The sequence below is a fragment of the Diplotaxodon limnothrissa genome, linkage group LG7, assembly GCF_057381915.1.
Source record: "Diplotaxodon limnothrissa isolate DT_005_m linkage group LG7, D_limnothrissa_male_GT1.1, whole genome shotgun sequence".
NCBI lineage: Eukaryota > Metazoa > Chordata > Actinopteri > Cichliformes > Cichlidae > Diplotaxodon > Diplotaxodon limnothrissa.
The window spans coordinates 63,109,315-63,133,463 of record NC_140602.1 but is presented as its reverse complement, the minus strand read 5'-3'; the positions used below and the strand labels follow the sequence as shown (position 1 = coordinate 63,133,463).

Sequence of the window (24,149 nt, the reverse complement as noted above, 5' to 3'; positions counted from 1 at the left end):
TCTTGGTCCTCTTTCAACGTTTGTAAAACCATCTGTCAGGAACTTAGGGATTATCCTTGATCCTGCTCTTACGTTAGATAGTCATGTTAAATCTCTTGTTCGGTCTTGCTTTTATCATTTAAGAAATATTTCTAAATTGAGCTCTATTATATCCTATACCGAACTGGAGATTGTTATTCATGCTTTTATCTCTTCACGACTGGACTATTGCAATTCCCTGTTTACTTGTTTAAATAAAGGTTCTTTGGAGCGTCTGCAGATCGTTCAGAATGCTGCAGCAAGACTTTTGACGAAAGCTTCTAAATTTTCACATATAACACCGTTGCTCATGCAGTTACATTGGCTTCCTGTTGAATTTAGAGTCCAGTTTAAGATTTTGGTTTTAACTTTCAAGGCTCTTCAACAACAAGCACCACCATATATCATTGAACTTTTACAGCCCTATGCCCCTAGTAGGTCTCTGAGGTCGAGTAGTCAGGGCCTACTTGTCATTCAGTATACGAGACTGAAAACTAGGGGTGATAGAGCTTTTGCTACTGTGGCCGCCAGACTGTGGAATTCCCTTCCTCAGGACTTACGATCCGCTGATTCATTGATTACTTTTAAAAAACAGCTAAAAACACATCTTTTTAAAACTGCCTTTTGCTAACTTTGTTTGTATTTTGTCTTTTTAATCTGTTATATCTTGTAAAGCACTTTGTGATCTCTATCTAGAAATGTGCTATATAAATAAAATTTTACTTACTTACTAGAAAGAGAGCATATTGGCTTCTCCCACTGGCTCCTCCTTACCTAATTTCACAATTTAAGGAGGACAAAGTTAATAGATTTAGTCCCCCAAAAACATATGTACCTGGAACATACACACCATTATTAGACCATTACCTACAGCTACTTTCAGTACCATTGATATTTATTTAGTCTTTTTCTCCAATTGATCTTTCTGAGTTAACTTCAGTTATTACTTCCTCCAAACTATCAACATGTCTTTTAGACCCCATTCCTAGAAGACTATTCAAAGAAATGCTACCATTAATTAATGCTTCAGTCTTAAATCAAACCTATCTCTAATAATCAGCTATGCACCACAGACCTTCAAGCTGTCAGTAGTTAAACGGTTTCTTAAAAGGCCATCTCTTGACCCAGCTGTCTTAGCTAATTATAGGCCAGCCTTCATCTCCAACCTTCCTCCATCTCAAGAATTCTTGAAAGAGTAGTCTCCAAACATCTTAAAGATCATCTGCAGAGGAATGGCTTATTTGAAGAGTTTCCGTCAGGTTTCAGAGCTCATCACAGCACAGAAACCCCTTTAGTGACGGTTACACCCAATCTTCTTATGGCCTCTGACAGTGGACTCATCTCTGTGCTTGTCCTGCTAGACCTTAGTGCAGCGTTTGATACTGTTGACCATATCCTTTTAGAGTGATTGGAGCATGCTGTAGGTATTACAGGTACTGCACTGCAGTGGTTTGTATCATATCTATCTAATAGACTCCAATTTGTTCATGTAAATGGAGAGTCCTCTTCACACACTAAGGTTGATTATGGAGTTCCACAGGGTTCAGTGCTAGGACCAATTCTGTTTACATTATACATGCTTCCCTTAGGCAGTATCATCAGAAGACATAGCATACATGTTCACTGCTATGCAGATGACACCCAACTTGATCAGATCATGCCTTTATGGATGATCTGATAATCCTCGTGTTGGTGTTGTTCCCACATCATCATAATAAACGTTGTTCCAGGTTCAACAACATTTATTATGATGATATGGGAACAACACTGACACAAGGATATGAGATCGTACCAACTTTATCTACCCATGAAGCCAGATAACACACACCAATTAGTTAAACTGCAGGAATGTCTTAAAGACACAAAGACCTGGATGACCTCTAATTTTCTGCTTCTAAATTGAGATAAAACTGAGGTTATTGTATTCGGCCCTGAAAATCTTAGATATCTGTTAATATTGTAATCAGATTCTTACTCTGGATGGCATAACCTTGGCCTACAGTAACACTGAATGGGGACATGCAGTAAAAGCTTTAGTATAAGTTAGTAATGTGCGTTACCACAGATAACATTTTTGCCCCAATACCAAGTAAAATTCAGGTTGGTATTAGTGATACTGATCAGATCCAGATACTCTGTACAAAAACTTGATGTGTTTGGAAAATCAAAATAAAAAGTTGTGTATGTCAAACTGCACCTTCATAATGAATACAAGACATTAGACTCGTTGTTTTTATTGTTTAATTATAAAGAAATATCCTATAAGAAATCAAAAACCTAAGAAGTCATTACCTACATTTTAAAATATTCAATTAACAATCAAAAACAATAGCTCCTGTTCTGCAGCACCAAAGAACTCCACAAGTGACATCTATCAGTGATGACGGTCATCATCAATATACAGCCGTATTTCGCATCTCACTCTGTCAGGCGGAAGAAGTAGTAGTTTCTACCAATAATTTAGACAGTCCCAATAATAGTTACTTTCCACTGTGTTCCTGTTAATCATAAACAAATTTACCCCAAATACTAGTATACGTGCAGAGGGCTGGCTTGCAGATGTCCTTTGTTCTACTTCAGGTTAATAAGAAGGCAATCAATGCAGTTAATATAATACACTGTATACCCAGGGAGGATGCCAGTGGGACACTATTGTGCACAGAAGGGAGCTTCTAGTATTTTTAACGGCTACACAAAGTAAAGAAGGTGACCTGTGTCTGTAAGCCAGTGTTCCTTTTTTTTAATTGCCTTTGATTTAAGCAGGAAATGAAACTCTTGTTATTTCGGAATGTTTTTGCAAGGGTGACCTGGAGAATGTTTTCGATGGCAGGAGAAACCAGAGTGCTGCAAAGAAGCCTGCAAACTGTCAAAAGAAGGGCCTTGTCTGGGTTGGAATTTCAGATTGTCTTGCTGCGAGGCATTATTATTAGCAAATGAGCCACTTTTGATGCTGTATAAAATGTGTGAATGCAGCAGTTTTTAAATCTAAAATCTATTAAGTTTGATTAAGAATAGTACAATTACAACAAATGTTCAAACTGAGAAATCTTCATTTTCATGTATTTATTTTCAATTTAGTCCCAACAGTGTGTTTCAACAAATTTTAGACTGGGACACTCAGAATGAACAGAAACGCTCAGAAAGTCCAAACCTTAAAAACAACAAAAACCTTTATTAGAACACATCCCAGAATGACAGAGAAGAAAAATAGTGACCTGCAGTCAGTCTGTTACATATTGAAAACATTTGGCAGATTGTGAAATGTAAAGGAAGCCACAAACTGTTGAGCAGCTAAAATTTTATTTCAAGGATGAACAGGTAAACATTCCTGTCTAAATTATAGCAATTAGTCTATTCTGTTCCTCATTGCATGTAGTATGTTGTTTAATGTCATGCTGTACAGTGGGAAACATACTCTTGCATCAGTTTTATTTATGTGTTCCAAATGTTCCTAACTTTAAACACTTTCTCAGTTTTAACTTTTCATGTGCTTTGTTTGCATTTTGTGCTTAAACATCAGATTTAAATAAGGCACCAGCATTTCGCTTTAGATTACGTTTACTTCTACTTGTTGCTGACTTTGATTCAATTTTTTGTGCTTCTAAGGAACCCTTTGAGGATGGCTTTGCCAACGGTGATGAACTTACACCAGCGGAGGAGGCCGCTGCTAAAGAAGCAGCTGAGTCAAAAGGAGTGGTCAAGTTTGGCTGGATTAAGGGGGTGCTGGTAAGTCAAATTTAATTATTACTTTGCTTTGTTACTTGTGTGCAGAGTGAATATGCTGTCTTGCGATTTAAAAACTAAGTATGTCATTCTGTTAAGCCACTTAACACTGACCTTTAAGTCATTCAAGCACAGAAAAGGCACCTAATCCAGGGGATGAATGAATTTTGTCTACATATAACAGACAACTAAGCAAAGAACCAACTTTAAATTCTAATTTTAGGCCTTCATCAAGGTCAACCCTGACCCTGATGAAGGCCACAAGCCGAAACGCGTTGGTCAATCAATAAAGTTGTTCCTCCTCTTGTTTTTTTTTTTTTTTTTTTCCCCCCCCTCTTCCCATCCTCTCCACGCACCTTGGAAGCAGGTGAAGTTGTGCCAGAATTTTTTTGCCTGCACTTTAATATCCCCAAAACAAATAATAGTTGTATAAAAACAAGGTGATTCCTAAAGAGCCTAGCTGAGAATCTGGAATATCTACTGATGGTGTGCAGTGTGCCCTTAAAAATCGGAGGAAATTGGAAAAGTGCATAACAAAAAAGATGTGCCAGCCCTACAAAACTATCTTCAATAGACGAACAGTAAGTAACTGAAAGTCATATCTTTAAGAAATAGGAAAATAAATCCAGCAAAGTGTTGACACAGGACCCAGCTGGCCCTTCAAAACTGTTCCTGAAGACTAGTTAAATGACAAAGTTCATGCTGTGTGTGGGTGTTTGTTTTTGTTTGTTTGTTTTTTTTTCTCTACCAAATATTGACCTTCAGTCTTGTTAGTTGTAAACAGGCTTAAGTGCTTATGTTTCATTTATTTCCTAGTTTGTTAGTTTTTTAAATCAAAATATAAAGAAGGAAGGATGCATGTGTTTGGACAGGACCTAGTTTTCTTTACAATATTGCTTTAGTTCGTGCACATTACTTTTAAGGTACTGCCATAGTAATTTAATGAGGTAGTGAGCTGGACTTTTAATGGACCAATTCAACACCTTGACTGGCAGTACAAATGAGAGGTTTATGGTAATATGCCATTTTTATTTTTTACAAAGGTGCAAAGCCCACTTTAGTGACAGTTGTCCAAAGGAGTCTTGTGGTTAGTGCAAATTCAACTTTATAAACCTAAGCTGCCAAGTTGTGTTAGACAGAAGAGGCTTTCTCCAAGGAACTGTTCCAAACAAGCTTGCCTTGTTCAGTCTTTAATTGTGGCTTTAACTGAAGCCTGTAGAGTCTGAGATGTAGCTTTGTGTTTGGAAATGGTCTGCATGTGCTGCAGACAGTGATGAAAAATAACAAATTCCATGTAAAAACCAAAAATATTTCTAAAATAGTTGAAGTTTGCATTGTGTTCTTAAGAAGATGTTTTCTTATGTCAGATAGCACAAATTAATATTGATATATCTGCTATAGTCCAATATGGGCATCAGTTGGCTGTACTGCGTTTTCCATTCTGTTCTGTACTTTATCTGCAGTCCACTTACTATTATTGTCTTTCACCAGCCCAGGCAATTCATAATTGTCTGGGCATAATTGTGGCATAACCGTGGTTCAGGGGGTTGGGAAGCTCATCTGTAACCGGAAGGTTCGATGCAGCTGTGGCTACAGCTGTGGTTTGCCTGCACTAGTGAGTGAATGTGAAAGTGAATGATTAGTGAAATTGCAAAGTGCTTTGGGTGCCTAGAAAAGTGCTATATAAATGCAATTTATTATTATTATTATTATTATTATTATTATTATTATTATGCTAGTTATTTTAGCCATTGAGGGTAAAAACGGACATGTTTGAATCTAGTAAGCGGTCAAAGGATTATTCATGTTCATGTGTCTGGATATTGTCATCTTACTTCTGTTTTAATATGAGAAAGTGTTACTTCCTCTGTAATATAAACCTTGGCTTCTAATAACTTTTTTCAAGTACTGTCTTCACGTTTACTTTGTAAAATGTGATCCTCGCTGATCCCTACTGGGGAGGGGTGTTGCTTATGGAGTCTATGTGAGGAATTTTAAGTGTTTTTAAATGACATTCTGCCAGAGGGGTAAAAACTGCTTACAGTGCGAGCTCTGTATACAAAATGTGAAGTTTTTTGCAGTCACAGGCAACAAGCACTGAAAAGAGATCTGGTGTTCGATAAAATCTTTGGTTTATCACATTGTCAGAATAAGAACTTCCACAGACTTGGTTAACAGAAATCTGTTTTCACTTCAACGTTTAAATCAAATCAAAATCAAATCAAATCACTTTTATTGTCACATCACATGTGCAGGTACATTGGTACAGCACATGTGAGTGAAATTCTTGTGTGCGAGCTTCACAAGCAACAGAGTTGTGCAGAATACAATAATGTGAACAAGCAAAATACAAGAAATGCTACATCTGAAACTAATAAATATATGTACAATATATAATAGTATATGCATTTCTGGATGTGTATACTAAATATTTTTCTGTGTGTGTGTGTGTGTGTGTGTGTGTGTGTGTGTGTGTGTGTGTGTGTGTGTGTCTACACATATTTTACAAATTAAATAGAGTAAACAATAAATAAAATATATAAAAATATACAGAGTTGAATATGTGCAAAACAGTGGCGTTACTGTACAGTATGGAGTGCATAATGTTAAAGTTCCAGTAGTGAAGCTGAGGTGTCTATGAAGTGTTCAGCAGTCTGATGGCCTGATGGAAGAAGCTGTCTCTCAGTCTGCTGGTACGGGACCGGATGCTGCAGAACCTCCTTCCTGATGGAAGTAGTCTGAACAGTTTATGGCTGGGGTGACTGGAGTCCTTGATGATCCTCCCCGCTTTCCTCAGGCAGCGCTTCCTGTAGATGTCTTGGAGGGAGGGAAGCTCACCTCCAATTATCCGTTCAGAGCACCGCACTACTCGCTGGAGAGCTTTGCAGTTGTAGGCGGTGCTGTTGCCATACCAGGTGGTGATGCATCCAGTGAGGATGCTCTCAATGGCACAGTGATAGAAGGTCCTGAGGATGTGGATGCCGAATCTTTTCAGTCTCCTGAGAAAGAAGAGGCGCTGCTGCGCCTTCTTCACTGTTTTGTTTGTGTGTACTGACCACGTAAGATCCTCAGCCAGATGTACACCAAGGAACCGGAAGCTGCTCACTCTCTCCACAGCAGCGCCGCAGATGGTGATGGGGGTGTGTACTTCTCTGCACCTCCGGAAGTCCACTATCAACTCCTTTGTCTTTGCGACGTTGAGGGTGAGATGGTTGTCTTGACACCAGTGGGTCAGGGCGCTGACCTCCTCCCTGTAAGCTGTCTCATCACCGTTGGTGATAAGACCCACCACTGTAGTGTCGTCCGCAAATTTCACAATGATGTTGGAGTTGTTAGTGGCCGTGCAGTCGTAGGTGTAGAGTGAGTACAGGAGAGGGCTCAGTACACACCCCTGTGGAGCACCAGTGTTCAGTGTGATGGGGGATGAGGTGATGCTGCCCAGTCTGACCACTTGGCGTCTGTCAGACAGGAAGCTAAGGATCCAGCTGCAGAGGGAGCTACTCAGTCCTAGATCCTGCAGTTTCCTGTCCAGCTTCGAGGGAACGATGGTATTGAATGCTGAGCTGTAATCTACAAACAGCATTCTCACATACGTGTCTCTCTTCTCCAGGTGTGACAGGGCAGTGTGTAGTGTCAGGGCTATGGCATCATCAGTGGACCTGTTGTGGCGGTATGCGAACTGTAGAGGGTCCAGTGAGTCGGGTAGTGCAGAGCAGATGAAGTCCCTGACCAGCTTCTCGAAGCATTTGCTAACGATGGGGGTCAGCGCTACAGGTCGCCAGTCGTTCAATGAGGAGATGGTGGAGGATTTGGGTACAGGGACGACGGTGGCCATTTTGAAGCAGGCTGGGACTACAGACAGAGAAAGGGAAAGGTTGAAGATGTGTGTGAACACTCCAGCCAGCTGAGCCGCGCATGACTTGAGGACGCGGCCGGGAATCCCGTCCGGACCAGTAGCTTTGTTATGTTATCTGCTCAGTTTTTGAACTCAGAGAATATTTTTTTTGTAGCTTAGTTTATTTATATTTAATGAAAATAAAAGGGTTCTTATTCATTGCTGTGTGTAAATAAGAACAAGCTTGTTGAACTTTGCAGTACAAATTTCAACAAGCATACAAACGAGCAAATTTTTAAAAATCTTTTTCTTTGACATTATATGTTACTGTAATAACTAATGGTGAACAAGTGCTTATGTAATGGCATTAGTAATGAATTAGTACCAGCTTGAACATGATATGATCAGTTTTAGATCCAGTTGTTTGTAGTCGACCCCCCTCCCCCGAGTGAGAGAGACTGTTTTTTACTTGGTTTTATTTGTATAAAAGGAAAAAACAAAAAAAACATTGAAAACTAGATTTGTTTTATTGACAGCGATTGACTGTCTGTGACGTAGTGCAGGTTTGGAGATTTATTATTTTAAGTTAAAAAAAATGTTTAGTATTTAACTTTCTGTACTTTAATATAGACTGACAAATGTGTTTTGTTTTTGTTTTTTTAAATGGCGTCAACAGTAACACTTCTTCATCTCTGTAGGTACGCTGCATGTTGAACATTTGGGGTGTAATGCTCTTCATTCGCATGTCCTGGATTGTGGGCCAGTCTGGAATTGGTAAGTAGAAAGCTGTCCAACTTAAAGGGGGTCACCTGTAAAAAGGGGTTTGAGCTCAGTTTTCCCCAGCTGTCAAAAGTAAATGTTGGATGGTAGAAGAGTCCTTATTCTGTTTTTATTTAATCTTTCTAATCTAATCTTTCATAATTTTTATTCTAGATTAGTCAGAGGTGCAAGTGTTTCACTACATCTTTTTCAGTTATAATAAGGCTACGTTCACAACACTGCAGGCGAAAGCGCATCAAATCGTTTTTTGTTTTTTTTTTTGTTTGTTTTTTTTTACACCCTATGCGACCCATATCCGATCATGGTGTGACAGTGTGAACGTCACAAATCCAATATTTTCAAATCCGATCTGGGTCACTTTCGTTTGTGGTACTGAATCCGATACATATCCGATGTTTTAGAAAGCGACTGCTGTCTGAACGGTCAAGTCGCATTAAATCCGTCTTTTACATCACTGACACAAGACAGACGCCAATTATCAGCGCCCGATAAGACATCGCGAACGCTTCCTGGCCATCCAGTGAAACTGTTTGGAAGACAGCGTTGGAGAAACATGAACATTTTATTTATACTGTATAATCTGCAGATTCTGACAGAAATCTGCAACTGTCCTTTGAAGCACCGCTCCTCTCTAAAACAGCAATAAGGATCATTATTAGGTTATTTACATTATTATGTAAATGTTGGTATTGGGTCATTAACATTTTAAGGTGCTTAATGTGGAATCTGTTTGCATCCACATTAGCATTAAAATGAGAGCCAGGGTTGGCATGATACTAGAATTTCAAGCCAGATCCTGATAGCCAAGGAAATACTCGGTACCTGTTTTCATTTCTTGAATATGTTAACTTTAATTATAACTTTGGTTTAACAAAATAAGTATTTACAATTACGTTAAGTGATTTCATTTGTACAGATGGTTTACAGAAGGTAAAATGTATTTTAAAACATACTAATGAACAAAGATTAAATAATACATAAATTATATAATGATTGTAGAGTATTATGGAAAAGCTAAAAATGAATTTGGAGAAATGAATAGTAGTGTAGTATTAGTCACACACAAATAAAGAATGTATAAAAACACAGAGTACTTACTGCAAAAGATTGAACCAGTCCCTGCATTTTCAAACTGACCACACAGTAATTAAAGGAATACAAATGAATAAATTATTGTAAGAGTAGAAAGTTTTAAGCTCGTCTTCTTCTCCACATCCGTGACATCTCCCTCTCTCTTTCTCGCTTTTTCAGCATTCACACTGCTGCACGTTTACAGTCTGCAACTCCTTATATCTTCAGCTTTGCTCTTCAAACCCGAAACCTGTCTGAATTGGCTCCTCTGATCCAGATTTCACACTTTAGTTCTCCACACTCTAGACCAGACATCTGAAAGTAATTTTATATTATTGACCACGAACAATAATTGTTTGTGCTAATAGTTAAATGGCCATTGTTAAAATGTGCACTAGTCAATTTAACATTTATGGCTTATTAATACTTCAGTATTGATACCGGGACACTACTGGCTTCTGACCCCTTACCCCTGCTGGGCAAATGGCCACCCCTCCATGAGCCTGGTTCTGCTGGGAGTCCTTCCCACTGTCACTAAAGCGCCTCTCTCAAAGGGGATCAGTGGGTATAATAAACATTGAACACATTACCAATCTAAGTAAATGTATTTCTAAGGCATAAAAGTCATGACTCCAGCTCAAATAAGCATGATTTAGAAAGCAACCCCGCCACTTAGTGCAAATTAATGTCAGCTGGTTCAGTCCCCGCAGATGGCCTATGTAAAGGTCTCTCCAAAAAACAAGGTGTCACACAAGAAACATCTTTTGATGGGTAAAAATAAGCTCTCTCAAGATGTTTGTAACCTTATTACTGTAAAATGTGATGATAGCATCGTGCCAGAAGAATTTCTAAAGGCCAAAATGTGAAAGTGGAAAGAACATCATTTCAACCTAAACCAGCCACAACCAGGTGCTCCGCACAAGATTTCAAACAGAGGCGTGAAAAGAATTATCAGAAGAGTTGTCCAAGAGCCAAGAACCACTTGAGCCAGAATCAATAGTTACAATTGTTTCAAAGAAAACCATCAATAATGCACTAAACCACCAAGGCCTGTATGCTTGCTCACCATGCAAGACTCCACTGATTGCATGGTGCAAAAGGCATGTTGAAGTGTGTTTAAAGTTTGCTGAAAAAGATGGAGGCAAGTCTGTTTAATCCTGGGAGAATCTAGTCTGGTATGATGGGACCAAAATTGAACATCATGGTTTGGGGCTGTTTTTCACCACACAGCACTGGCACGCTTCATGTAATTGAAGGAAGGATTAATGAAAAAAATGACTGAGATGTTCTTAAAAAGACAAAAAAACCCAACATAAAAACGCAGCTGCCATCTACCAGGGTTATGATAAAAAAATGAAACAAGGTTTGCGGTATTAAGTATTACTTTCCAGAAAACCTAGCAAGGTGCATATGTCTCATTGCCCCTTGTTTATTGACAGTTTTGTGTTCATCACTTTTTCTCTGCTAGCTCATACTCAGCTAAGCCCAGTATTCCTAGCCTCCTGGCACTTGTTGATCATTTTCCACTTTGATGTGAAATATCACCACAACGTGAGACGTGCGACAGACGTTGCTGCATTGGCTTGTCCTGTTACTTTTTACAGAGACATGAGAGTGATTGGAAGGGCTGCTAAAAACTGTTAAGTATTATGCTTTTTTTTTTTTTTTTTAATCCGTTCATGATGTGGTCTCTTCTACAGCTCTTTCCTGTGTGATCGTCGCCATGGCTACAGTAGTGACAACCATCACTGGCCTCTCCACCTCTGCCATTGCCACCAATGGATTTGTAAGGGGAGGTATGTTTTACTTGACTGAATGACTGACTTTGCATGACTGACTTTGCATGACTGAACTTTTGCTAACACTCCCTGCTATTTTCAGGTGGAGCATATTACCTGATTTCAAGAAGTCTTGGCCCAGAGTTTGGAGGCTCTATTGGTCTTATCTTTGCCTTTGCCAATGCAGTGGCTGTTGCCATGTATGTGGTGGGCTTTGCTGAGACTGTTGTGGAACTTCTGATTGTAAGTCTATTAGGATTTCACATTGAATTCAAGAAAGCTGCTAATTATGGCTGATCAGTGATCAGCAGGAGTGGGTTGTCCTGGCATCATTGAGAGAGAAAAGCACATATCAAAACACTGTTTGCTGATTATTGTCATTCAATTTACCAAGTCCTTGTATTGTATCTCAGGGTATGGATGCCGTCATGACAGATGAAGTCAACGATATCAGAATAATTGGCACCATTACAATAATCATTCTTCTGGGCATCTCTGTAGCAGGAATGGAGTGGGAGGCCAAGGTATGCACAACATCCCAATTCATAGAAACTTACACCTATATGAAACTACATAAAACATGAATGTAGCCAAAGTAGTGACACTCACTGGTTGTAAAATTTGTTTTTTATAAAGACTTAAGTTCGGTCTTATTGTGTGCATGTGTGATTGTGTTGGTGTTGGGAGGTGGGGGGTCCACACAAAAATCAAAATTTGAAGGTAACACGAAAATCTTCAGTTTACTTTGTTGGCAAGCTGTTAGCAAGTTTCGCAAGCTAAACCAATACAGGATTACACTCCAAAATTTGGCAACTTAGAAAGCTGGAAAATGTTTGTAATTCTGTTGCTGCTTACTCTAGTGATCTCATACTGCCTTCATGGGGTGTTTTGTTTTTTTGTCCTTTGGGTTTTTTTCCCCCCTCTAAACTGAACAAGCCCATGTTGGTGCATGATGTGCCCGTGTGCTTGCCTCTGTTCCAATGTTGTTAATTTTGCTTGATGCTGGAAAGCTTTTAGAGTGAGTTTTTCAAAGCATGGCAGCCAAAAACGGTTTTATTGCTATATTTGTGTTATTGCTGTGTAGGGTCTTTATCTTACAACATAAAGTATCTTGAGACACGAGTTGTTGTAAGTTGGTGCTATATAAATAAAACTGAATTGCACTGAATTTTACTATGAAGGCTGTGGTAACTTGGAATCGGTACATTGCAATCCCAAATACTGAAGACACCAAATCATCCCAGACCAATGTTTACATGAGACTCGGACAACCCTGCAGATATACTACAGGTGTAGTCGATTTAACTACTACACATTAATACACTGGTTTTAATTGCTTCCTATAGGCCCAGATCTTCTTACTCGTCGTCCTTGTCACAGCCATCTTCAACTATTTCATTGGAAGCTTCATTCCTATGAAGTCAAAGGAAGCTAAGGGATTCTTGGGCTATGATGGTAGGACGTTTGTTTGTTTGTTTGTTTGTTTGTTTGTTAAAAAATAATATAAGAAACACCTCATAAATCTGAGGGCTCATGTTGGCTTTTACACTGCTGTGTCACAGTTGGCCTTTGATCTTTTTTCTGTCAGCTTCAATAATGTGGGAGAACATGGGTCCAGACTTCCGAGGAGAGACGTTCTTCTCTGTGTTTGCCATCTTTTTCCCCGCCGCCACTGGTATTCTGGCTGGAGCCAACATTTCAGGAGACCTTGCTGTAAGTCATGTGCAACCATGTGATGAATGTTGATATAGTGTCAAACCAAGTAAAGGTTTACTTTGTAGATTGTACTGTGCAGGTGAATATGACTATGCTTCCACTGATTAAGGCTGTTGAGACGGAACTCATAGCGTTGAATTGGCTGTAGGATTTGATGTACTCATCTTAAAGCCTTGTATCCAGTTATATATTGTAATCTTAAAATGTTGTTGTGGTTGGTTGTTGCAGGACCCACAGATGGCCATCCCCAAAGGGACCCTTCTAGCCATATTAATCACAGGGATAGTCTACCTGGGTGTTGCTATTTCAACAGGTGGTGTATAGTACCTGCGTTTTTCCAAGGTTGTCACATCCTTTTTAAATACAAAATCTAATATGTGGATAATACTTTTTAAAAACTAGGCTCCTGTATTTTGAGAGATGCCAGTGGAAATGTGAATGACACAATCAGTTCTCACCTCATGGCAAACTGCTCCACTGCTGCCTGCAAATTTGGCTATGACTTCTCTACCTGCAAGAATGAGGATACCTGCCGCTATGGACTGCATAGGGACTTCCAGGTATCAAATAAGTGTAAAAGAATATGAATATTACAAAACAACTTTATCAGAACATGAATGTTAATGGTTTTTTTAATGTAGACATCTAACTTTTCAATTTACATGTAATCTTTTGTTCAGGTTATGAGCCTTGTTTCTGGTTTTGGGCCCATCATCACTGCTGGCATCTTCTCTGCCACTCTATCCTCAGCACTGGCCTCTTTAGTTAGTGCACCTAAAGTTTTTCAGGTAAGATCAGATCCAAGCTTTAAAGTACTGTATATAATAAATTGCAGTATTGAGTGATGGAAAAATGTAAATGATTTAATTAGTTTTTCTTATAGCGTTTGATTATAAACAGCTTAAACTCCAGTGAGACAACACAAAGGCTTTTGTTTCCGCAGGCTTTGTGTAAGGACAACATCTATCCTGGCCTGCAAATGTTTGCCAAAGGCTACGGCAAGAACAATGAACCCCTACGAGGATACATCCTGACCTTCGGTATCGGTCTGGCCTTTATCCTCATTGGTATGGCTTCACTCATTGCTTGCTCGCTGGTTGCTTTTCATACTTGATCACATACAACCGTACAAAAATATTAGCTGGAAAGTAAGAGCACCGTGGTTCTCAGAACCCTTGTTCTCTTTTGTGAGAACCGGTGTTTTCACGCAGTGTTTGTTCTAAACAGAAAAAACCCACGTTGGTGCATGCTGTACTGTGCCCTTGCCTAAGGGACATTTAGAATGATGTCATGATACTAGAATTTTAATCACGATATCTATACCCAGAAAAATACTCTATACCAAAGGGAGACTTTTGACCCCATGCTGAAACAGAAGAACTAATGGCCAAGAAGTCATTTCTTAAAAAAGTTATGTTGTCAGCTTTCTAAAATACAGCAAGTAAAATAGATAAATAAGTAAATATATTTCTAAAGGTGCTATTGACACGATGTTCTCATCAGGTGTTGGTGACAAACCATCCAATCCACACTTTCAAAGAAACCCTGTGTGATCTCCAAGTATTAAAGCCGCTTACTGAAATTTGTTTAATACTTCAAACCAAGCCTTTGTTGGCGATGACAGCTTCAAGATGCCTCCTGTATGGGAAAGCTAGTCGTAGGCATGGCTCAGATGTGATTTTTGGCCCATTCTTTTCACACAGTCTTCTTTGTATGTTTGGATTGGATGGGTTGTTGCCAATATCTGGTGAGATTTCATGTCAGTAGCACCTTTATTTACTTTGAAAACTGGTGATGTGTTCAATACTTGTTTTACCCCCTTTATTTGAGTTTAGGTTTTAAAACCTGACGAGTCTAAATATTGTAATTATTGTAGAAGAAGAACATCATGGAAAACTTTCAAATGAACCTTGGATAACGTGTAGTATTAGTTATGCTAAAATAAATATAATGAAACAGAGGGCTTGATGTGAAAAGGATTGAACCAGCAAACAATAGAATAAGACACATAATGATAACACAGTGTAATAAATTGTTGTAAAATGGTTACATTTTACGTCTTGTCCACATCTGCGACCTCTTGAGCGGACCTGGAGGGCCTCTCTCATCCAGCACTCACACTGCTCAGCCCCAGTCTGCAGCTGTATATTGGCACCTCCCCCTCTGTAGGCCTGAAACCCACCTGATTCAGCTGCTCTGCTCCACATTTCATTCTTTGTTTGCTTGAACTGATACAGAACCAGGGTCATTACTGTCCTCTGAAATTCATCCTAAAGTGTTGTCAGTTTTATGAACATGGCAACTGGTCTAAAATTTGACAATAACTCTTGTCTGTAGTTTTTGTTTGTTTGTTTTATTGCAAGCTCCTAATAAAAACACTTTTACAGACCAGTGAACTAAATTAATATTGATACAACAGCTGTTGAAAACTTTACCTTTTTAGATGCCTAAATATTTAAGATTTTACAGTAATGGCGCACTGCATGACCACATGCTGGAGTCAGCAGCAGCCGATATGTTCACTGTCTTCATCCTGAGAGTTTGAGTGTTTATTCAAAGGGTTTTGTTTTGTTTTTTTGTTTGTTTGTTTGTTTTTTTTGACTGGACATAAAATCACAGGTGAAATTTTTAACTTTTCTGAGTTGACTGGTGCTTTTCTTCTTGCAGCTGAGCTGAACACTATTGCACCCATTATCTCCAACTTTTTCTTGGCATCATATGCCTTGATCAACTTCTCCGTGTTCCATGCATCACTGGCTAACTCACCAGGTAAGATCAGTACATTTAGAAATGGGAGAATCTAAGCATAATAAAGTTCTTGATCAACATATTAAGACAATAGAGGAAGTTATTGTCATCCTAATCCAGACTGTAAAAAGGAAGCCTTCATGTCATTAGGTATAATGTTGTGTTTTTTAAAAACCAGTTACTGGTTTTCAATGAGACTGTCCTGATGTGTGTCTCATAAGAGAGGTCATTCACACTGATGACATACCAGAGGTTAGGTGGTTGAATACATTTAGGCTTAGAAGTTGATGCATCTTAGACAAAGAAAATTCAATTTGGACAGTTGATCATAAATATAGAAAGCATATTGTCATTAATCTCCTAAGACCCAAACTCTTCCACTGCATGCATTGTTAATCTCTCTTTGATATTTGGACATATTGGGGCCTGATGAATGTAAAAACAAAGAATTAACAGATTTTTTTTTTTTTGCCTTATTTTTGTTTTTAAGAAAAATGAGAGCCACATATGAGCATATTCGTTTAAAATTTTGATAGAACAGGAGCAGTATAATGTCCTCGTAAGTGGATATCAGGCCCTTGTAGAGCAAAATTCAGTATTTTGGTCTAAATAACCCAAAATGTGATGATGAGGTTAATGTTGTAACTATATTGGGACAGTACTGTTACATAAGAAGGTAGGTGATGTCTGTTTCCTCTAATGTTAGTCTTTGTCAACCACAAAGGGCTAGCCAAATGAAAGTTGTTTTTAGACTATTTACCTCCACTTGTCTGAAAGAAGAACCTCAGTTAAAGTCAAAAATCTCAAACTGCCCAGAATGGGAGATTTTCAAAAATGGCTGATACTCATGTTCTTGTTTTTACTTCTTATTTCTCTACAGTAATCCATCTATATGATGCAGTCTTTTAGTATTTGTGGAAAAAGTGTGTGGTATATCTGATGTGTTACCTGTTAAGATTAGTAACCATAAATCTTAGGTGGGATAAGATGGTCTCCTGCTCCCTTGGTACCCATCTCTCTATTCTAGTGACTAAAGTGTCAGAAATGCATACAAAACTGAACAAATAGATTCAGCTACTGATAAGGGAAAGTTCTCTTTTTTTTTTTCTTTTTCTTTCTTTTTCTTTTTTTTTTTTTTTTTAAACTAACTTTGGTGAAGTCACACTTTGTAGACTGATGACAAATTCAGTGATGCGTCTGGCTGTAGCTCAGGAGGTAGAGCAGGTCATTTACTAACTGGAAGGTTAGTGGCTCGATCCCTGGCTGCTCCAGTTTGCAATTTTTGGGCAAGATACCGACTCAAAGTTGCTGTCCAATGTATCCATCGGAATAAGAATATGTGTGAATGTTAGTTAGAAAGCACTTGCATAGGGGGGGAAAAAAAGCCCAGGGGGCGAGTTGTATAAAGCACTTTCAGTGATCATGTAGAGTAGAAATGTTCCATATACGAATCAGTTCATTTACCATTTATTGATGGCGTATATTGAGTTCTTTGCTTCCCCCTCTCTCTACACCCTCTCCTCTCTCTACACCCCCTCATCCCTCTCTCTCACTCACTCACTCACACACACACACACACACACACACACACACACACACACACACACACACACAGACAAACCAAAGCCTTAGCAGAACTGCAGGTACAGATTATTTTTCTCTTTCCAATTCCTCCAGCAGGTCATAAAATTACATGGACCTAAATGGTACATGACTCATTTAGCAAGTACAGAAACAGTATGATGGTGTAATAGATTTCTCTCGTTGGAACACAAACATTACTTTCAGTTCAGGGCCAATTACTTTCTCATTTCTGGGACTCCTAAAGTCCCTTCATAGACTCAGGAACGACACTGTCAATGTACCCTTTATGTCCTGTTTTTTAAAGACTCTGTCATTGTGTAACCAAACACACACCAACTGTATTCCATCACTAAAATCCCACTATTCTAGTTACTGTACTGTCCAATGAATTAATATGGTCCCTAATGTCTCGTATAACTTCTAGTAGACTGTCAACTCATTCTTTAACCCAAACATATGCCTAGATCCATCTGAAACATTATCCCTCCTCTCTAACAGCAACATTGACCGTTTTATAATAAGCTTCTTTAAATGGAGGCTGACTCAACGTTTCCTGTTCTTTAACCTCCCACATTGCTGGTCTTATTTAATTTGTTCCCAGCTGAAGTGTCTGAAAAAGAATTTCTACTCAGCCTTAACTGAATTTAATTCAGTTTTCAGTTCTAATTTTTGCACATAATACCTAAACTGTATCAAATGAAATCAAAAAGTTTTGTGACTGCTCCAATAAAAAGCAAAAGCCCTTGTCACCTTGTACCCTGATACAGTGACTGATGCAGTCAGTCCTACTGCTTTACTTGAAGTGCTCAGCGGTACCATCTGGATCTCCTTCACCATGTCAGAATTGCTTTTGACCTGATGAGCCTTCTTTGGTTTTGACTGCAGATCCACCCACTAAGGGCTGCTCTGGGGTCTAACATAACTAGACCCAACTCTTCTTACCAGTGATGAAGAATCTTGAGTTGCTTTTAAAGTAAATGCTCGTAGAATTCAACACAATGGTTCTTTTGCTCTCATGTTATGAATTACAAATGCACCAATGCAAATAGTCACAACAAGAATAACATAAGCTTTCATTGTCATTGCCAAAGGTCATGTTTCATGCACATGACCATGTTCATACCCAGCTGGAGCAGTTATGGAACTTTTTGTTTGCACCTTATATGTGACTAGCACTGTTTGTGTGGCATTTTAAATGTATTTTGCTATTTTGTGACTAATTTACATCGATGTTACAGGCTGGAGACCTAGCTTCAAATACTACAACATGTGGGTTTCCCTTGCTGGAGCCATTCTCTGCTGTGGGGTGATGTTTGTCATCAACTGGGCAGCTGCCCTTCTTACAAATGTCATTGTTATGGCTCTGTATATCTATGTCAGTCACAAGAAGCCAGGTGAGTTGGAGAGCACGCCAAATTTGGCCAAAAATTCCTCACTTTTTTTATGGAGTAAAATAATTACCAAGTACCAATATGATATAAGAATTATATATTGGTTGTCATTTAGTTAAGCTGAGTTTTATTAATGTAGCACCAGTTCACAACGACAGTTGTCTCAAGACACTAGAGAGAAGGTAAGATGACAGTTAACCATGATTTAAGATAACATGCTGTGAAGTATTTTGATAATAAGCAGTGTTCTGTCCACAGTATGGTGTTTAGCCCTAACCTGCCTATGGTTTCTCCTCCATGTTCTGTTAAAGATTTTTCTTTTTAAAAAGGAATTTCTCTTTCCCACTCTCGCCAAGTGTCTGCTGATAGGGCGTCTTATAGGAATTTTGTAATTTTTTTGTATTCTTGTATTAATGTAGGTCTCAATTTACAATATAAAGCACCTTGAGGCAAATGTTGTTTTGATTTTGTGCTGTATAAATACAATTTTATTGTATTGAATTCATTTGCATAAGGAATATGTTGCATTAAATTGATTGGTTAATTTAAAAGTCCCTGCACACCTCAGTCTTTTATGGAACCTCTACATATCTCTGGCTTTTTCCAAAAATGTTGAGGTGTTTATGGTTTACCTTTAGTGTGAAATTTGCAAACAGAAATAATATAAGTTCATAAATCAGGTGGACAGTAGTGTAGTGGTTAGTGGTTTTTACCTTTCAGCAAGGAATCTTGGATTGTGCTCAATCATCCAGGTAAGGAAATTCCAGAAAATTGATTCTTTTTATCTGGATGTTGCGTGTTCAATGGGAGAAACGTTTCACTAGGCAAGGCAAGTTTATTTGTATAGCACAATTCGACAACAAGGTGATTCAAAGTGCTTTACAGAGACATTAGAAACAAGAACAAATAAAAAGCATGATTTAAAATTGAATAAAACGAGCAAATAAACTAACTAACTAATTAACAAACAAACAAACAAACAACAGTATATAAAACTACTCATCCAAGTGAGTTCTTCGGTCTTGACTGACTGCGGATTTCCCTAATGGCTATAAATTATTATTATACATTTGCACAACGATGAAAATTTGCAGCACTGACTAACAGTGAGACAGTTTCGTGATCATTGATATGCAAAGAGTTGGAAGTTGGGGAATGGCTGCAATCACAGCATTGTAAGATGCTACAGTAAAGACTGAGCCCCATCCCTACAGACACAGCCATGAGGGAAGCTGAAGAACATCATATCAAAAAGGCCCTGAGCAAATGTAGCTATCCCAGCTGATATATGTTAAATGTACCTAAAGAATGCTCCAAGTGATCCAGGAGAGAAGAAAGGCAAATTGTTTCTCAAACTGAAAATGCTACATCCAGATGAACAGAATCAACTTTCTGGGATGTCAGCCAAGAAGGTTCTGGTTTTGAATCCATAATCTGAGTGGGGCAGCTCTTTAAACTAAAAGCTGGCTATACAGTTATAAACACACCTGTGAGAACACTCAGTTTGACATGCAGCTACACATACACTAGGCCTTTTCACTGACGTTAACACCACATGGGTCAGGTAGCCTTTAGTCCAGCAATCTGACCCATAAACACACTTGCTAACTCCACTGTGTTTCTGCCTGCATGTGTCCTCCATTCCAGATGTGAACTGGGGCTCATCAACCCAGGCTTTGACCTACCACCAGGCCCTGACCCACACTCTGCACCTTAGTGGAGTGGAGGACCACATCAAGAATTTCAGGTACCAAACACAAACGTGATTGAGCTGAACCATTCTTGCCTGCAAGTGTAGATGGCATCTGAGTTATGGAAGCACAATATTATTACTCACCATGCTTGATAAACACTCAAGCTCGGTCCACATATAAAGCGATTGCTTGGTAGCTCTCGGTTGGATGCTTATGGACATCTGGTTATGTTATCCTCTAATCTATTTTTCCCCAACGTCATGTTAGTTGATGGGTTTTCTTCATTCCCAAAGTCTCTTTAAACTTCTGTCAATTGTTTATCGTCGTGTTGTGCTAGGTTTAGCTCAGCTGCTATGCTCGATTTATGCTCACATCGTTGTGAGTGCCATGCAGTGATTTTGACGTTGCACCATGTGTCGCAATCTTTGTGGTTCTTCAGCCAGTCGTTCACCTCTGGATTTTTGCAGCCTGAGAAGAACAAAATTTGACATGATAATAACTTAGCCTTAGTGTTTCATGAAACAATTTAAATAATTTACCATCATATGGGGAAAAAGTAGAGACTTTGTGGAGGGGGAGATGATTAATTTTCAAATGTATTGAAATTTATTGAGTATATTTATATATGCGGCCTCATGTTGTGTGCATGTGTTCATTCTCTTAAAGCTTGCACATGTAACAAATTGGCTCAGTAATTGTTTTGTGGATTTACTGCACATTTCTCATGGCAGAAAACCAAGCAGTAGTTTAAAAGGATGAATCTTCAAAATTCAAGAATTTGTTTTGTTCCTCTGAAGTTGTTCTTGCCTCTGTATTGTGTCCAATAATCCTATCATGCTAACATATTTGCTTTGATGTTCATTGCTCTGCTTCTGGTGTCTGACTGTATATGGATGTGGGTGTTTGTGTGTTAAGAAGACTAAAGGTTACTGGGAAGGTCAAATGAAAAGTTGGCTACACATAAAGCATAAAATCAAACAATTCTGTAAACTTGGCAAAATATGGCGTCCCTTCTCTGCTTTTATAGATGTGGTAAAGGATGATGCAGATGCAGACTTGGTGGATGTTTTCTCTCATATGTGTCTTTTTGCAGACCCCAGTGTTTGGTGATGACTGGTTATCCCAACTCTCGTCCTGCCCTTCTGGATCTGGTCCACAGTTTCACCAAGAATGTAGGCATGATGATCTGCGGCCATATTCGCACGGTGAGCAGATGTCATTTGGCTTGTTTTTTGTTTTTGTTTTTTGCTACTGATGAATTAGCTGTCAAATTGCTGTTTAAAAGTCAGTTTTTAGCTAGATTCATCCAGTTCTTCACCAAACTGTTTAAACCACATAGCACTGATTAGCAGGCAATATAAAAGAAGACTTTGATATGCTGTGGGAGCCTCTGGATTTGGTTGCATCGGTGGTTCTTAGACTGTAGGATGTGGAGCCAATGCAGGGGCAACCAGGAGAAAAATGTGAAATGTGTATAAGGTGTTTTCATATCTTGGAGAGGACATCTAATTGACATAATGCTTTCCCTGTTCCCTTGCTCTAACCATCAAAAAACCAATGCTTAACCCTAACCTCAGGTTATGGTAAGGTTGAGGCTAATTTTAACCCTGACACTAAAAGCACATTTTGAGCATCAAACACGCCTTCACACTCGTGGGTACTGGCATTTTGTCCCCATAAGTGAATGCTGGTCCCCACATGTTTAGTAGGAAGCCAATTTTCTGTCCTCAGATGCGCACACACAACCATAGAAGATCAATTTATGTACCTGCGCATTTTCCAATGTTTGTTCCAGGTGTTATGTTTATTTTTCTTGCAGGTGCAGCAGTTGGTGATACATTGTGCATTTCTATTTTTTAATCTGTCCTTTTATTTATTTGGATGGTGGTGGGGACTTTTTTTCCTTTTTCTAGAAAGCAATGAAAAACATATTCCAGTGAAGAGTTTTCGACAGCATGAAATAAACGATAGAGTACAATATGTCGTTTTAATATATCATCATATCGCACAGCCCTAATGTTGCACACAAAGCTAGTGAACGATTTGGAATAGCCTGGTCTTTTGTATTTTAAAAATAAGTACTGCAGAGTACTGAACGAAAAAGTCACAAAAGCAGGCAGAGATTCAGAGCAGGTGATTGAGCCGCACATTAAATTCTTCTGTTTAACTTTCACACATCAAAAGTTGTTGAAATTCGCATCTTTTCATCTTTGAAACTTAGATTTGTGGTCATTTGTTGTACAATACCAACACTGATAAATTTAAGGCTGTTGTTAATTTGGCCTCCTGTCTCCATAGGGCTATAGAAGACCAAACTTCAAAGAGCTTGCCACAGATCAGGCACGCTACCAACGCTGGCTGCTGAAGAACGAGACCAAAGCCTTCTACACGCCAGTGTTTGCTGAGGACCTAAAACAAGGCTGTCAGTACTTGCTTCAGGTAGGAAAACTAAATTCTATTCAGAGTTGTGTGTTTGTTCTTAACTCTTTGCACGGAAGCATTGTTCAAGTACTTTTTTTTTTTTTTTTTGTGTTTGTTGGGCCGAGCCATCAATAGTAGAGGTTGGGGCATAATACTTGAACTGGTAAATGATGTTGTACATTATTGGTAAGTTTAACTAACTAATATTTCTGACAATGACTAGACCAGTCATGCAGATCCATGATTGAGACTTGAGGAACTTGAGAGTGGATAATATGAGTCTCCTTTAAGATTGGACTCATAACCCAAGTGAAAGGCTGAACACTGTATGGACTGAACTGTTTTTATTTCCTGCTCCACACTCATAGTTTTGCTTATTCTTTGGAAATGAGCCACATTTAAGAAATGATTAATCTGCGATTCCTGTTCCTGGTCCAATCAAGGCTGCTGGTCTTGGCCGCCTCAAGCCAAACACCCTTGTTCTGGGCTTCAAGAATGACTGGAGGGATGGGGACATGATGAATGTGGAGACTTACATCAGCATGATCCAGTAAGTAGAATAAGAGAAGAAAAGAATTATATAAAAGAAAAAACACTCTCTTCTTTCGACAAGTCTTCACTGTGTTCGATGGTACATCCGATGCTGTGGAAATTTTATACCCTCCTGCTTTGTAAGTGTTCTACAAACCGTGAATTTTTCTTTAGTACGCAACTCGGTAAATGTCAGGAAACTCCTACTAGGACAGCTGGATGTTACATAGGGCTAATCGGTCTCTGTAATTGTTGGCAGGTGTGTACAAAAGAAGACTGAATGCTGTGATTAAATCAAAAAGGTGCTTCAACAATTTTGTTGTTGACACTAATAAACTAATATTTCGTAGTTTAATGGTATGCACACACATGCAAACAGGTTATTGTACGTTTTATATTTTTCATATATTTCACCCTAACAGATTTATAAAATTTTCAGTGGTATAGGTTCTAGGTAACATAAAAGGTACAATTGGTCCATGCTGGAAGCTGCCAAGTTCTCTCACCATATTTGAATTCAGTGGCTGGGAACGATGTCTCTCTTACAACATATCCTGTTTTGTGCATGTCGCCAAACTCTTAGTACCCCAAACGTGGAGGCCAATACAACTCAGCTGTCAGCAGGGCCATTAGAGCAGCTCGTTATAAGCTAACATTTTGCCAGGTAATTTTGGGCTCGAGTGTCGTAAAAATCACACTTTTCCTTAAACAGTTTGATTACACTTTCGCAGGGTACGATGGTTCATTCTTTAGGAATGTGAGTCCAGCAATGTTGGATCCACTTCAGAGAAAGTTTCACTAACACCCACTCACATTCTTGGCTGTTTGACCTCAGGAAATCACATGATAGGGTGGGGCT

The 24,149-nt window shown here is 38.8% G+C and overlaps 1 protein-coding gene across 1 annotated transcript in view; it reads left to right on the top strand.

The window, feature by feature from the left end:
* Window positions 1-24,149, top strand: part of slc12a2 (solute carrier family 12 member 2) — a 63,918-nt gene that overhangs the window by 20,393 nt on the left and 19,376 nt on the right. The window contains exons 2-18 of the mRNA XM_085360116.1: window positions 3,625-3,744; window positions 8,275-8,350; window positions 11,128-11,223; window positions 11,309-11,448; window positions 11,619-11,729; window positions 12,552-12,660; window positions 12,794-12,918; window positions 13,150-13,234; window positions 13,324-13,481; window positions 13,602-13,709; window positions 13,865-13,988; window positions 15,589-15,690; window positions 18,492-18,647; window positions 20,292-20,391; window positions 21,432-21,543; window positions 22,637-22,777; window positions 23,203-23,309. Coding sequence (XP_085216242.1) covers window positions 3,625-3,744; window positions 8,275-8,350; window positions 11,128-11,223; window positions 11,309-11,448; window positions 11,619-11,729; window positions 12,552-12,660; window positions 12,794-12,918; window positions 13,150-13,234; window positions 13,324-13,481; window positions 13,602-13,709; window positions 13,865-13,988; window positions 15,589-15,690; window positions 18,492-18,647; window positions 20,292-20,391; window positions 21,432-21,543; window positions 22,637-22,777; window positions 23,203-23,309 — 1,970 coding nt within the window. The remainder of the gene's footprint in view (window positions 1-3,624; window positions 3,745-8,274; window positions 8,351-11,127; window positions 11,224-11,308; window positions 11,449-11,618; window positions 11,730-12,551; window positions 12,661-12,793; window positions 12,919-13,149; window positions 13,235-13,323; window positions 13,482-13,601; window positions 13,710-13,864; window positions 13,989-15,588; window positions 15,691-18,491; window positions 18,648-20,291; window positions 20,392-21,431; window positions 21,544-22,636; window positions 22,778-23,202; window positions 23,310-24,149) is intronic.